At 41.1% G+C, this 15915-nt stretch overlaps 1 protein-coding gene across 1 annotated transcript; it reads left to right on the plus strand.

The window, feature by feature from the left end:
- Window positions 1–2303: 2303 nt before the first annotated feature.
- hccsb (holocytochrome c synthase b) lies at window positions 2304–10708 on the plus strand. The gene is made up of 8 exons (XM_075452277.1): window positions 2304–2411; window positions 5084–5202; window positions 5308–5355; window positions 5430–5563; window positions 6118–6266; window positions 6699–6818; window positions 6928–7014; window positions 8441–10708. Exons 2-8 carry the CDS (start codon window positions 5094–5096, stop codon window positions 8637–8639), a joined length of 846 nt encoding a protein of 281 aa, XP_075308392.1. The 5' UTR covers window positions 2304–2411; window positions 5084–5093; the 3' UTR covers window positions 8640–10708.
- The last annotated feature ends 5207 nt before the right edge of the window (window positions 10709–15915 follow it).

A 15915-nucleotide genomic window follows, 5' to 3' on the forward strand; every position in this document is an offset into this window, starting at 1 on the left:
GCCGCTGCACCTATAATGCTGCACAAGAAGGGCTGGCCCTCCAAACCCTTTTTTTTTTTTTAAATGATTTTTTTGGGCTTTTTATGCCTTTATTATACAGGACAGTGAAGAGAGACAGGAAACAGGGGGCAGAGAGAAGGGGAATAACATGCAGCAAAGGGTCGTCCGATGCGGGATTCGAACCGGGGCCAGCTGCACGAGGACTACAGCCTCTGTACATCAAATCAAATCAAATTTATTTGTATAGCACATTTCATGTACAAAACAATTCAAAGTGCTTCACATAAAATAAAAGCATTGCAGCAGGGAGTGGAAGAAGCATTAAAAATACATAAAAGAATATAAAGAGAAACAAATAAAATAATTTAAATGAATTTAAAAACAAGCAACAGTCTAGATAAGTTCAAAGATATCGTGCAGATTTCATGCATAGACACATGAGGAAAGAAATGTTTTTAACCTGGATTTAAAAATGTCTACATGGGGTGTCAGCTGCACCCACTACGCCACAGAGCGCCCGAAGCCCTCCAAACCTTTATCCGGGGCCTCCAACCAGAATGACTCTGAAAACATATCCACCTCTGAGCACCTTTGACTTTGATTGAGATTCCTGAGTGAAGCTTAACATGTCGATCATGTGCTAGGCGCGAGAGAGTTCCCTCCCAGTGTGATACGTGTAGCCCGTCAAGCAGACTATGAGGAGAGTGACAACGAAGAGGTACAGGGTCAAGCCACTGGTGCACCCCTGCAGCAACCATGGCAGGGAGCCAGGCCACATCACACGATAAGTCCAGTTCTCCAGCTGATGTTAAACTAAGACGGGGTGGCCCAATGGGAGAAGTGTCACCCCTGACCATGTCCACCTTGCTCTTCATGTCACAGCTACATAACTTATCCATCTGGGGTGAGCTCATGAACTGTATGTGAGCTGCAACATCAATGGCACCCGATGCAGCGCCCTTGTAGACACAGGTCCACCATGCGTGTGTGTCTGTGTGTGATAAAAGAATGAATAAATAAAGATAAATAATAATAATAATAATAATATTGACAAAGAGATAGAGTGGGTAAAAAAGAATTCTCCCCTGAAACAAAAATGCTCTACTTTTATGCGTCCCTTACTGGTTGAAGCTGTCCTTCGTTTTCTTACATCTTGCAGGGATGGAGTGGAGACTCCTCTTCCCTTCCAACCGCAGACAAGTAGTTCCTCAGCTTTTGAGAGACAATGTCGTCACCTGATGGTGCAGCTAGTAACTGCACCTGGCGTTTGTGAAGATTCTGTACCGATCAGATGTGGAACAGGTGTGCACCAAATGAGTCAAATACAAAATTAAAAAAAGAATTACGTGGCCCAGAAACTGAAAAACAAACCAACATTAATGTTTTTTGGGTTGTTACTTTTTGTGGATTTTACATTTGTGGATAGTCCTCTGTGAGTCACAACTATTCAGGTGAAATAAAAAAAACTTGTGGTGAATGAAGATTTGGTCATTTTGTATGAATTTTCTGAGCTATTTACACTTATATTATGAAATGATCACAAGACATAGATGGCACTTTGCTGCCTTCTACTGGTCAGTCACAATGTTATGTCCTGTCATGTTCATTTTAAAAGTTTAGGGCTGTTGAATTATGGCATTTTGATAACAACAAACTTTTAGATTGATATATGCATTAATAAATAACGAGTATGAGCCAAACACAGGTGTTAAATTCAAGAAATCCATATTTCAATTTTAGTAGTCCCGTTGTTAGTTGCTGGGGACATGTTTAAGATAATCTATGAAATTACTGTAGTAGTAAACAAACCCCACTGACATGTAACCGGCTGAAATACAAAGAGAACCGTAATCCATCGATATGTGTAATGGTGCATCTCTAGGGTGAATTCGAAGAACCTCGGAAGTGGGAATTTTAATTACATAATTTTTGGAGCTCCATACATTATTCCATAAAGTGGAGAAATGAATGTGGCCGTCTCCGGCTTTGCCTTGATGCTTAACTAATGGTGATAAACGCATGCCGACACTTCTGACAATTATGGTATCCCATCGCTGTAGAAAAAACAAGTTAAGTAATATAAGCTTAAAATATTTTTCATACCAGAGAATTGAAAAATAAATGATTTACGTTTACTGTGTATATCCCCCGCTTTTTTTAAAAGTCGTAGCTGGGAAAGTTTACCATAAACTACCAAATAATATTTTTTTATTAATTTTTTTTCTAATGAAGATCTGAAATTCGGAGTTTGCTGTTGCCTTCGAATGCAGCGACGTACTATTGCGTGATGACGTAGGTGATTAGCGTAAAGCACGTGCTTAGTTGCACAACTATCTGGCTGCGTCCAGCACGCTGACATTGGGAAACAAGCCAGACAAAACGAAAGATCGCATCTGAGCTGACATCCACAGGTTAGTTATTTCTCTTGTGTCTTATTTTTTTTCCTGAAACCAAAAGAAGTGCCTTGAGAGATGAATACATGCCTGGATAAGATTGTGTTAAAAGGAAGTTTCTAGAAACTACTCAACACATCCCCTGAAAAGCTAGGTGGCTTGGCTAACGTTTAACAGAGGTAGTTGCGGAAAGTAGCACTAAGCTAATAGGTAGAAAACTTGAACCAGAGACTTCTGTTGCGTTTAATTTTAGTCCTTAAGGTCTGGCACAATCGGAGAATAAACAGTAGACGTGACATCGATACGGGGTTCTGGGGTCAGGCTATGCTAGCGTAGCCAGCTGAAGGTTAGTTTCACTATGGCTTAGTGTTATGTCAGCTTAACGGTCAGCCGTTCTGAATGCTGACTTCCCTTAATGATACATCTGTTTCAAAATAAGTTGACTATCAACATTGTTTTCTTTGCACAAGTCCACATTGCAAATGCTACTATGTTTTTCTTCCAATCGCTCCAGCTACCATTACGTAAGGCACCTTGAAATGCCTGTGCGTGCCCGGCTCTGTAACTGTTATGTGTTATGACGCTAACGGCTATTTCGGATCCCACGTCAACTTAAACCCCAGCCAGAATACCTTTTTTTCTGATAACACTCTTTCACAAACATGTTATCTTGAAGTTGAAATGATAAAAGCGCAAAACACCTTTAATTTCCAGTGTACCCAGTGAAAACTAAAATGTAGAGGAGAGATCTTCTGTGAGTACAGATCTAAAAAATCTGCTTAGTTTAACAGAAATCTAACTACCCCTAAACATCTTTGCAGTTTATTGGATTACATTAGTTGCACCTAAGGATCATTTACGCCCACCTGCGCAAATGCATTTAGAAAAATAGATAAAAAGCAGTAGTACAGTAATCATGTGTTCAGTCACTGTTCGAGCCTCACTTGGTCCTTTGAACTATGGGGGCCAAGTTGATGATGAGGACAAGATGTTGAATCAGCAGGCAAGGAGATCAGTTTCATCCTACAGTTTCTAAGGTAAAAAAATAAGGCAAAGAAGCCAAGCTTTGCAAATTTCATGTTCTGCTGTTGCCCCAACGTCTGTGGGGATAACTCGTCTGGTGGTTCGACCACAAATGTCTGTGAACTGCAGAAAGCGATGCTCTGACCTGCAGTTGGTTTGTACGGCATTGTAAAGGCAGGGATTTTATAATCGTTCTGCAGAGTGAAAATTCAGTTAAGTAAGCTTAAATATATCTGACTGAGTAAATATCTGACTCCTAAGAAAGAACACATCGTTTGTGCAGCTTATTGAAAGCCAAACACTAAAGTCAGCATGCGGTACGACACGTTATTTATTTCATTTTAACAAGATTACTGATGAAAAGAAAAAGACACTACAATTCCTACAAGAATTACAACAGATTTTTCATTTTAAAGGAAGAGATCTGTATATTTAAATAGTCTGTGTTTTTTTTTTTTTTTTTTCAAACTTCAACTTAATGTTTTTTTTTGTCTTGTAAACTAATATTTTAACATTTACTCTCTAAAATAAGTAAGAATAAGAAGTGTCTTACTTTCTTTGCTGTTGTTGGTTTATGACCAAATCACTTGAGTAATGCGCACAAGATTAAAAAAGTTTGCAACTTAGGCCTAAGTTGGTTAACTACTGATGTGGCCATATTATAATGCAAAATTTAAACCTGGAGTAGATGAGAAGAAAAAGGAATGACCGCTGCGCACAGAACGATCTGTGTAGATATCTGCTGTTAAGACACTTTCACAATACAGAAATTAAGGAGGTAATGAAGTTATAGACACGGTTATTGCAGTAAAACTGCCTCTATACTTCTGCAGTGGCTACAATACACTGCATGTTAAACTGCTGTGGGGAAAAAGAGCTAAACCTTGAAATGTCAGAGGGTGACTAGCATTCCGCGTGCAGGACACGGCTGTCTTCAATCCGCTCCAAAAGATGGACAGAATTAAATCCGTTTCTTTATCACAACTCAAATTAAATAGGCTATAAATGTTCGGATACTCAGCAACAGTGCTGGAGGCAACGGGCTCAGGAGAATGCCATTAACGTCTTTTGGTCGTGTGGAAAGCTTAAAACATTTTGGGATAATATAACATTTTAGCATTTAGATCTGGAAAGCGTATTAGGATACAGGATCCCAAAAGAACCCGAGAATAGTGCTACTGGGATCGGCGGTATTCTTTAAAGAGGGGGTCGGTGCATCTCCAGGATTATTACAGTCGCATGTAGGAAAGTCATCATCAGGAACGGGCTTAAGCTCGACCCACCAAGGTCAGATCACTGAGAAAAAAGAGCCACACAAAGCTATGGGTAAAATGGACAACGCCCAAACTAAAAACTGGGTCTACTACATTCTAAAAGAACCGAGGACAGTTTAAGTTTACAGTGTAAAATTCCCCCCTGTTAGACTTATTCTCTGTACTGTTAGGCATGTAAATAAAGAGTTTAGAAAAATAAAGTTCTTCGGTTTACTGTAAAAAGTTGAATAGGAGGGGAAAAAAAAAAATTCTATGGCAAAAACGAACAATAGTTTTAGTTGTTTTCTTCCTCTGAAGCGGCTCAGCTGCTGTGCACGTGATAGGTTGACTTTATTGGAAAGGGGCGTTGGCTTGAGAGATGTCATTTTCTGGATGTCTTATTTGTCTGTTTAGAAAGGGCAGGATGGGAGCCTCCATGTCTACACCTTCTGCTCCGACAGTCAGGGCAGAGGCCATGATGACCGCCCCACCTCAAGGCTGTCCAATGCACCAAGAAGTCCAGCCTGTCAAGGGTATGTAATGCACTATTATAATTATCCTGACATGATGCTGTGTTTAAAATGGGTTGTGTTTAAAACTGTGTCCACATATTGTAATTTGACCGAATCTTCTTCTAGTGTCTCCACCCTCGGAGTGCCCCATGCACCAAGCTCAACCTGTCACAGGTACGCGAGTAATTGTGGAGTATAAGTGCATAAGTATGGTGCAACAAACCTCAATGATCTGCTTTTGTCTCCAGTGGCTCCTCCGTCAGACTTCCCGACGCAGCAAGCACAGGCAGGTCCAGTCCACCAGGACCGGGCCTACGAGTTTGTGGAGTGTCCCATGAAAGCTGCAGCCGGCATGAACAGTGACATTGATCCAGCAAACATGGTATCAGCACCATCTTAGAGAGCAAAGAGGAAGGGTCTGTGATGGGGAAGGGAGTGAGGAACTCGTGTGAATTTAAATGGTTAAAAGAGGTCTTAAAGGCCTCTGTTTTTTATTTAAATCCAAAATAGACAGCTGGCTTCACAAAACAAGCAAAGAGAGAACATTTACATAGTTGATGTGATGAAGACATAGGTGTAGATTTACTATTACAATTGAAAAGAGATTGGTTGCAATATGTTAAAGTTAGCTGTTAGCTCTCTGTCATCTTTGTTGCCTCCCCATTCTGAACTATTAAGAGTGATCTGTTGCACTGACAGCCACGGCAGCAAAGTTGAGCTAGGTGCAAAAAGTTGAGCCGCTCCGAATGTGCCCGACGGCTGACTGTCAGCGTGTTGTATAAAGACTTAGAGCTGTTATTCACACCTGTTTCACACTCCCGGGTTGATGCATTTTTCTGTTGTATTTGAATCTTGTTATTTATTTTTTTTTTTATCATAAATTTTGTCAAATATTCACGGTTGACTGTTTTTTATCTTCTTTCTCTCTGTGTAAAGATGCCCCCCCCTAACCAAATGCCAGCTCCAGATCAGCCCTTTAGTCTGTCCGTCAACAGGGAGGAGTCTACCATTCCTCGTCATGGGACAGAGAGGAACTGGGTTTATCCATCTGAGCAGATGTTCTGGAATGCCATGCTGCGAAAGGGGTCAGTGCACACTGAGCGGATGTCCGGTGTCCTTTAACCTCTAAAGACCAGGAGCTGTGCTGTTCTGAGCTGTTGATGAAATGTCTTCGACATCCTTTAGTAAAAAAAAAAAACAGGATTAAAATACTCCAGCACCTTTCTGAACCACGAAAACACACCTCTGTTCATAGCAGTCTTTTTTAGGGAGTGGAGTGAGCCACTCCACCCCACACCTCAATGCGGTGTCCATCTTTTTGGATTGGTGAACAGATTAGCTCCACCTTGTACATGTAAATGATCTCCTCAAGGTACACCCAATAACCCTTGAAGAGTGTTAGTACCGTATGAGAGTATTACGTACCTACCCTGAAAGCTCACAGGTTTGATGTCAGTAAAAAAACTCGGCGTTGTCACTTACAGATCTCTTACATGAGTGTTTTTTCGTGTGCCCAGGTGGCGCTGGCGTGATGATGACCTCGCTTCTGATGACATGACCAACATCATTAAAATCCACAATAAGAACAATGAGCAGGCCTGGCAGGAGATCCTGAAGTGGGAGGCTTTGCATGCAGGGTAAGTGACACTGACTCATCAAACAAATTGTTCATGAATTTTAGTTGGTCTGCTTTCTTATGGAGATATTGAAAGTTGCTTGAATATTTTGCCTCTGGTTCTCTGGCAGTGAGTGTCCATGTGGGCCTGCATTGAAGCGGTTTGGGGGGAAGGCCAAAGAGTTCTCACCCAGGGCCCGCTTCCGTCACTGGATGGGGTAAGCGGGTTATGCTTTGTCATTACTTTGTGCGTTGGTGTTGAAGGTAGAGGTTAAAAATGTTGTGGGATTCATCAAAAATGAAGGAAAGTGAAAGTATCAACCCCAAAATACCATTAGAGTTTGAAATTATGCAGCTTTTAGATTTGTGAGGTATTCTATTGAGCTCATGACCTAACCAACACCAGCATGTCAGTGTTTGCAAGTTGGAGAATTAGAAGGAATTGAGACGTCTGCTGTGTGTCTGCAGCGTTACATTAGCTGCTGCTAACACAACTCGCTGAGATCTACTACTGGAGGTTGGGGTTGAGTCACAGTGCATCGAATGTGAGCAGCAGCTTTTTAGAAAAAGAAAAGTCCATGGATTAAACAAGACAATGGGCCTCATGCAAGAACATTTTCGTATTTTTATTCTAAATTTCTCTTACTTTTTTTTTGTACGAAGGTCTCGTACGAACACGCCACGTCAGATTCAACAAACGCTCTTATCTTCGGAAAAAGTGTGTAAACGACCTGCGTAAATGATGAATGCCACCCGTGCGTATTTAAGTGCACGTGCACGAGGATGGTAAATTTGCATACTCAACGCCCAAAATTTATCACCATGGGTGATAAACTGATGAGAGTTTTGATGACCACGCCTCACAGAGGACTGGGACACCCCCGATCTGTCTCCAATCTCCCTCTGAAAGGTTCCCGTGGCCAAAAATCCAAGGGTGGTGAGGACCTGGATGTGTGATGGAATTGGGTTTCATCGACGTGTTTTTCTCTGGAGTTGTGGCCCTAACAAGCTGCATATTTGCAGCACCACAGTCCTTGGCAATCTAAATCGCGATGTCAGCCATTCGTCTGTCTCCGCAGGATATCTACAAGGCCTCGGCACACACGCTCTCTCCCAAGAGCCTGACGCACTAAGGCATCCAAAAGTAGCAAGTCAGCCTCTGGTTACACTTCCCATTGACCTTGTTATATACAGAGTCAAATTAACCTTCAATTAGTGCATAATTTAAATAAAAAAGAATAATGTCAGCATAATTATGGGGTATAATGTATATATTTATTAATGTTTGCTTCAAAGTAATTAAATATACAATCCATTAGTCAAGCAAACTTGATTGGAATAACAGCGGACTTTTTTTTACGAAACTCCTACGACAGCTCTGGATCACTCGTAAATTCTGTTCGTACCTGAAAGAAAGCGTAAAATACGAAAACATTGATGAACGCTCAAATTCTCTGAAATCACTCATACGCACGATTTAAGAACAAATCTGTTCGTAGAAACGGTTGTTGCGTGAGGCCCCATGTTTCTACCAGAGTAGCACCAATTTAACTCAGTAGCTGGAAGGTGGTTTGTGCTTAAGTCTCAGTGTTTCAGTGCACAGAGCGGCCTAAACCTTGGTAACTGAATGTCTCTTCTTTGTAGGTATGAGCTTCCATTTGACCGCCACGACTGGATTATTGACCGCTGTGGGAAAGAGGTGCGCTACATCATCGACTACTACGATGGTGAAATCAACAAAGAAAACTACCAGTTCTCCATCCTGGATGTGCGCCCCGCCTTTGACTCTATCGATGCTGTGTGGGACCGCATGAAGGTGACCTGGTGGCGTTGGACCTCTTAAGAATGACAGATATATAGAGATCATAAACTCAAACATACAAGGACTGCAAACTGGTGACACCATGTCGGGTGCTGTGAAAAAAAGTCAGAAAAAGAGGAAAAATTGAACCGATAAACTTTAGCAGAATCTCAGTTATACTGTATGAAACTCTGTGTGCTCATGTAATTTCATGCTTTGCAGTCGACAGCTCTTTGCAGTGCGTCTTAGGTTAGTGTTCGTCTCATCGGTCACATGACTTGTCCTGTGGGACTCAGTTCAGTAAGGCTCGAATGCCAGAACAGCTTTCTTATTAAAAAAAATCTCAACGGTAATCACTTGCTGCTTCTGAAGTATCCTGTTTGTCTCAGAAGGAGTGTCCTCAAGTTTTAAGAAAAGATGCCGGGGATGTCGCAGTGACATAATCATTATTATCAGGGTTAATGGCAGAATCCTAAAAGCACTGATGTCAAAGGATTTAAAGATTGCACTCCAGTCTTTTCATTTTCTTTCTATGTCTAAAGTGGGTTTTGTGGCATTGAGTGGATTAAAATCATCTGTCTGCGATCACCTTGTACATGCAGCTCTTACTGGTTGACTCGGTGAACTGCCAGGACCAGAACTATTGATCCCAGTGTACCACGATCGGGGATTGGAACCAGTTGGATGACAAACGGGGAATTTGTCAGACTGAATAAACCGCAGGTGTCTTGACTGAGACATGTAGCCATTTACAAGGCAAGTGAGACGGATGGTGTTCTGAAAGATTGGGTTGCGTTATGGGAAATGTAGGGCATTGGGATCTTAACGTGTACTTGGAGACTTTATTTTTTTTAAACTTTTTTTCATTGACCAAGAATCATTTTGAAATGGATTTGCAGACCCCTTAAAGTGCAACAGTAAAGACCAATTTACTATTCGTATTCGTGTCAAAAAGGTTTTTAATCGCAGCGACTCGTGTTTAGAACTGTCGCTCCTTCTAACAGGCTTTGAACCCGTTGACCACCTCAACATTGGTCCCTTACCAAAATTCAGAAAATTTCAATCCCACTGGTGGTCATTACATAAAAATTTATTTATTTTTCTCTGGAGGCATAAAGTCAAAGTGTGACCCCTGTACCTGCGGGTTGCATACACTTCCATTTGTGTACTCGCCGAGAATCTTCAGAAACGTTCCAAATCTGTAAGCGGGATGGTTTGTTCGGTCGGCGTCGAGCTGGTTCAGAGTGACGGAACGAATCCAGCGGCAGTTTGAGTTGAACCATTTCAGACGTAATCTTTGCTTGAGCTCACTTCTGTCCAATGCGACGATCCACCCGTCATCTGGCCGTTGTAATGACCTGCTGTGTAAGCTGCATGTTGGCGAGATGGGGCAGACAGCTTTTTATTGGAACTCTGTGGTGGGGGGGGTATTTACAACTTAAAAGGCATCGGGATGGAAGTCGGCTCTGCCGTTGTACCCTGACACTGTTTCAGCTCCACATCTGATGCATGTTTATAAGCTTATTAGGCTATATCATTACACATCCCTAGTGTTAGGTTTCAGTTTCCTCCTCTTCGAACTTTCTGCATGTGCTGATATTCAGTTTTATTTATTTGAATGTGTGATGAAGTGTGCAGCTTCTGTGCACCGACACAGCCTCAATGCTTCTGTTCCCAGAAAACAATCTTGTGTGAAGCGGCTATATCTAACGGGTTTAAGTCGATTAATAAAGCTGGTCCATTTCTGCCTCTGAATAATGTCTTTCCTGGAAACTTGCTTTCTTTAGGTACACTTGAGAAAAGGTGAACGGTGAGCACGTCTGATCCCAGCTGGTGGAAAAGTTTAAGATGCTTTGTAAATGTGTTAATTTGATGCGGATTACCTAAGAATTTCTTCGTGGCTGAGATGAAATCGCATGAATCAAAAGCTTCCCAGGGTCCCTTTTGAGCTTCTGAGGCAGCCTCCTGAAAGGCCTGACCACGTGCTGCCCATTGTGTGAAGACTAAAACAATGTTTCAATCAGTCATCTCTTCACATTGTGTATTTTTGTTGTTTGAATTCTTTTCAAATAAAGGTTTGAATTCAATTAAAAACATCTAAATATCTTGTAGTTGTGGAAATATTTAATCATCGACGAATTGCCTCGCAGATGATGAGCGGCTGCAAGGACCACGACACTTTATTCAGGTCGTCAGTCTCCTAAACACTTCAGCAATTCACATATACTTTATTTATTTCAAAAGGAAATAATAATATTATCACGTATAAATAATTATAAATAATTGACGTGCTATTGTAATGGGTAGACAAACGAAAACTAAAAGCAACAGAAAATCGAAGTACAGAAGACAGGTGTGGCAGAAATCTTTAGAGATTGCCACTGGTGGGCTGGGGTGCTGTTTTTGAATGTTGGCAACAACTTAGCTGGTGATGTCATACACAGCATCAGTAGGTAACACAGGTGAACTCTGCCAACAACTGGCGTGCAGAAATGCTTCGTCCAGGATTACACCGTCTTCTGTTAACGAGCACCGCAATCCTGCCTTCTTCACTGTTAACCTCTCTGGCCCATGAGCAGAGGTTTTAAGAGTTGGTCCCGGTGGGGAAAAAAAAAAAAGGGCCTTCCTGATACTCCTGCTGTGTCCCCATCAGGGCTCCAAGCTCCATTTTAATCTGCTGCTGATCTCACACTTCCCTTGATCATCATGGGAATCATTATTTGACCAGTTCTTGATAAATTATTTAATCCAATTTATTTTGAAAGTATTATTTAAAGTGTAAATGTCTCATATGAGTTCAATATTACAATTTTTTTTTTTAATATAGTGTTTTTTGTTCTTCCATATAAAGTTTAATAACATTTTTTTTGTTAACATCGAGAGATAAAGTAGCATGTAAGACGGGATATTCGCATCAAAATACTCTAATAGCCGCGCGTACGTTGTCAGAGCAGCGCTCATATTTTGAAAACATGTAAACCATAATCTTTCCGGTTGAAAGGACAAATCACCACCAGTCCAATCAGCGACGATTCATGTCGCCCAGGGTACCTACCTTTACCGTTTTGATGTCGTGTTTTCTCTTTTTGCCGTTGTCGTTATCGATGAAGTCATCCCAGTAGACGTGTGTAGAAAGCTCCCATAAGCCCCCCGATAGCCCCAGATAACAACAACACGGCAGCTCTGAACTAACAGTGCAATAGCACGCGTTCATTCATTCATCCGTCTTAAAGTGTTGGTGAAATAAAGACAGATATTGCCTTATTTAGAGGCTGTATTGTCTGTCCTGTTCTCTCCCGTTATATGGATATACGCGGATCTCGAGTGATCTAAATATCTTCCGAAGGACGCCAACTTTCACCAAACTGTTATTTGTGACGAGATGAACCTATTTTATGCTAGTAATAAGGTCCAGGTTTGAAAAATCTGAACTTGCCCTTTAAGAGCTTTATTTGTGAGGAGAGGAATTTGAATATTTTTTTTTTTAATTCAACAGAGAGCCAGAGAAGAAAAAAGCTAAAACTGGACAAATCTGACGTAAGTGTTATGTTATGATGTTACCTGCTAGTTCTCTTCAGATCTCTGGCATTATTATCTGTTTTAACACTGCTTTTAAATTTTTTTTCTTTATTAATTGTTTTAAACGTGTTCATTGTGTTTGTGTTATATGATGCTTGTTCAGCACTTTGGGCAATGATGTGTTGGGTTTTTAAATGTGCTACAGCACTAAACTTGACTCATTATGACCTAAAAAAAATAGGGGTCAAAGGATAATTAATTATCATTAAATTAAATTCAATCTTACTTTATCAAATCCTGAAGGGAGCTTATATTGCTGCAGTATAAATGATTATTTAGTAGCTTGGAATCAAAGCAGACGAGTACACACACAGCTACATGAAATATAAAACACCGTACAAAGAGATATGTTGCGCTTAAACAATGTAAAGCTCGGTGGTCCATGAAGACAATATGCTGAGATATGAACATATCAAATTACAGTAGTGATTTAATTATTCCAGAAATCTGGATTGAAAACTGTGACTTGGTTTTAAGCAGCTTTCAGTCCTCCTCCTGAGGAGTCTAACTGTCTCTCGCTTCTTTATTGTGGGGCCTTTGACCACTGTCCGTACAGTGTGTTATAGTGTTTGCTTTATACGTAAGGACTAGCAGTTTACTGCTCGTCTGAGACTGCTTTCTTCCTTCGGCCCATAACACTTCAAGACCGACTGGACAGGCATCTGGCACTCAGGTCCCATTTGAAACAATGGTTGCTTAGCTGTCTGCTGCTCAGCAAAACATCCTTTGGGGCAGCTGTGAATTGGTTTGTGCGGTACACCTCTGTAAGCTCTCTGTCAGTGTAGAACGCTGTAGCTCGTATCTGTAATAACCTTGTTTTGTTCTCCGTAATGAGTTTTAGAGCAGTTGCCTTTTCTTAGTCATTCTGAGAAATATATCTGGCCTTTTGTTCACGTTTAGTTTGTATATAGTTTCTCAAACTGAAGGCAATGTTGACTAGATGGACCAGAATTTAGTTTAGTTTACTTTGGATTTATATTTCTCCTGGCACATCTTAACAGAAAACTAGTATTGCTTTTGAGTAATTCTAGGTTTACAAGGTTTTGTTCAACAGGGCAGTGCGGATTTTTTCTTCTTTAATTTTACTCAGTAAGATCCAAAGCTCTAGTTTTGTGTCTATACTTGTCATTTATTAATTTGAATAGCACGCTCTGCCCTTAGTCCTCCTCCTTCCTCCACCTTAAGGCCACTTGGTGTTTATTAAGAAATGCTGTTACAAATGCAATCAGGCGTTAAATGAGTGCCACCTGGCATTTCAAAATGACCACTAGGTGTTTCACCAGATGGTGGCACTTATTTAATGGCTAATTGAAACTGTTATTTAAAACCAAGAGGCCATCAATAGAAACAAGGCGGTGTGGCAAAGTAATTGAAATGAGAAACTTTTGGCTTTCCATAAAACACAAAATCTAGCATGAACAATACAACATTCAGATGATACTGAAAACCATGCTACATTACCTTGTCTTAAAACAGCCAGTGGAGAGACAGAAACTGTTGGATTATCTGTACTGTACTTTGAGCCAAAAGCCTCACAATGGCGGTGTGGACCACTTGGAACCCAGAAAAAGAATATTTTTCAGAGGGAAGTGTGCAGCAGTGGCGACATTGTGGTACACCAATTAGATTACTTATTTTTTCCCTTTTTGCAGTGCAGTTTTCAAGCTGGACACAAGAGGGAGGTGTTTCAAAAGAGTTGGAATTGGATCTGACTCGCAGACATTTTAATTATTAGCAATGGGCCAGTTGAAGGAGTTGCTACTGCCAACTGGTCAGTGATAGCTTGGCTCTGTGCTTCACAGGGAAAAGGAAAAAAATGTTTATGTTTTTTGCTCAAATTTTTATGGATTAAATGTGACAAATAAAGGAGGGGCGGATGGAAACGTCTCCCTCAAAGACTACAAAACCCTTCTTTTTACAAGAGACATCACCAAGCTTCCTGCAGCTGTTTTGCAAGAATATACAGACACGTTTCACTGTGCATATATTTCAGATGCCTTTCACCATTTCATATTGAACTATCCAATCAACTAGGACTTTGAGAGTGTTTCCATTAAATTCGAACTTTCAGAAATATTCGTGGGACTCACTGTGATTGCATCCTTGCAGTTGTTTATCTTATTACATGTAAATCACACAAAACTGATGCTGCTCATATCTTGTGAATTCTGAGTTCTGGTGTAACTGAGGCAGGCAGTGAAATCAATTCCATTTATTTATTTTTTTTCTACTGCTGAAGGTACATTGTAACTAGACTGCTTTTGTCCAGAGTATGTCAGTCATCCTGATGGACACAGCTTTTTTCAGCTGCCCTCCTCACAACTTCTGACCGACATATATCTGGTTGTGAGGACAGAGACAGTGAACGGAGCCAGAGTCACAGCACTGAATATCGAATTAATTAAAGCTTCTACATCTGTGCATTCTGTGTCTTGCTTTTATTGCTTTTCAAAAAATAGAAACATAGTAACACTTGAATCTATTCACTGATGCTTCTGTGACCTTTAAATGAAGAAATCCTTCAAAATGAAAAGTGAATGAATTTCAAATCATTTAGCAGGGTGCAGAATTCTTAACTGTTCTTGACTGTTCACCATCTTTTTTTCAGTGCATTTCTACATCAAAGACATTTCTCTCTGTCCTCCAATGCCTTAAGACAACCCTTGAAAATATGAAATGAGCTCCCACTTAATGCTCTCAGTCCACAGTGAACATATGGCTATGGTGAATTTTTGATCACCTCTGGGTCATTCATGTGGGCGGATAGAGCAAGAGCTTCAAGCACAGCGAGTGTGGTGAACACAACATGACTTTTGGTTGCTGAATTTTATTCCCATCTATTAAGGCTCCTGTCAGCGGAGTAGTTAGTCTTTCTGCCTTCTGACTGACTGATTAATTCTTGTCTGTATTATTGTTAAATGTCAGCAGCCTTCGTTAAATATAAAGCGGACTGACACCTGACATCCTTACGATTTATGTTGAAAGGCAACAAGGTGGTTCAACGCCATGTCTCTTTGGCTGTAATTGGACAGTCATATGAAGAAATATGAACAAAATGGATCTGGGATCAATCACATCGCCTTTTTTGTTGGAGTTCTGCCCTTTAAATACATAAATGTGTAAATTCAGCCCGGTGAAACTGTGTATGCTGCCAGAAGTAATGTGCGCATGTTGATTTCCCACGTGTTTCAGGGAGGCCAGGTAGCAGCACAACGCGCAGCAGATGCCCAAACAGCCCCCGGCTATCTGCGTGAAAGTCAGATATTTTATCATATCCTCTCTCAGCAGTTTCCATTTCCATACCAAAGTAGGGCCTTTCTACCTCTCCGTCTGCCACCAGCCACCCACTACCCCACCCATTACCCAGCTCTGTCCACATGTCCACGAGCTATCAGTAATCATCTTGTTAGAGAACACTGCTCTGTCTGAATTGAAAGGCATGCTTACGTACTTATCAGCTTTTCACTGTGTTAACATGTAATCTTTCAGAATTCTGTGTGTGTGTGCGTGTGTGTGTGTGCGTGCGTGGGTGCGTGCGTGTGTGTGTGGTTCAGTGGTTTCAGTTGGTCGTCCAATAACCAGAAGGTTGGCGGTTCGATTCCCACTCTCACCACTCAAAAAAAAAAAAAGAGTGGTGGAACTGATAGCTGGAGGGGTGTCAGTCCACCTCCTTGTTATGGCTGAGGTGACCTTGAGCAAGGCACCGTACCCCCATGCTCCCCGGGCGCTTCATGGCTGC

Source organism: Odontesthes bonariensis, chromosome 20, assembly GCF_027942865.1.
Source record: "Odontesthes bonariensis isolate fOdoBon6 chromosome 20, fOdoBon6.hap1, whole genome shotgun sequence".
Lineage (NCBI taxonomy): Eukaryota > Metazoa > Chordata > Actinopteri > Atheriniformes > Atherinopsidae > Odontesthes > Odontesthes bonariensis.

Bases quoted from the DNA above. Each gene is read 5' to 3' on its own strand.
- hccsb (XM_075452277.1), top strand. From the start codon at position 5,094: ATGGGAGCCTCCATGTCTACACCTTCTGCTCCGACAGTCAGGGCAGAG. The intron at 5,203-5,307 runs GTATGTAATGCA...ATCTTCTTCTAG, and splicing joins AGAAGTCCAGCCTGTCAAGG to TGTCTCCACCCTCGGAGTGC. The intron at 7,015-8,440 runs GTAAGCGGGTTA...TCTTCTTTGTAG, and splicing joins CGCTTCCGTCACTGGATGGG to GTATGAGCTTCCATTTGACC.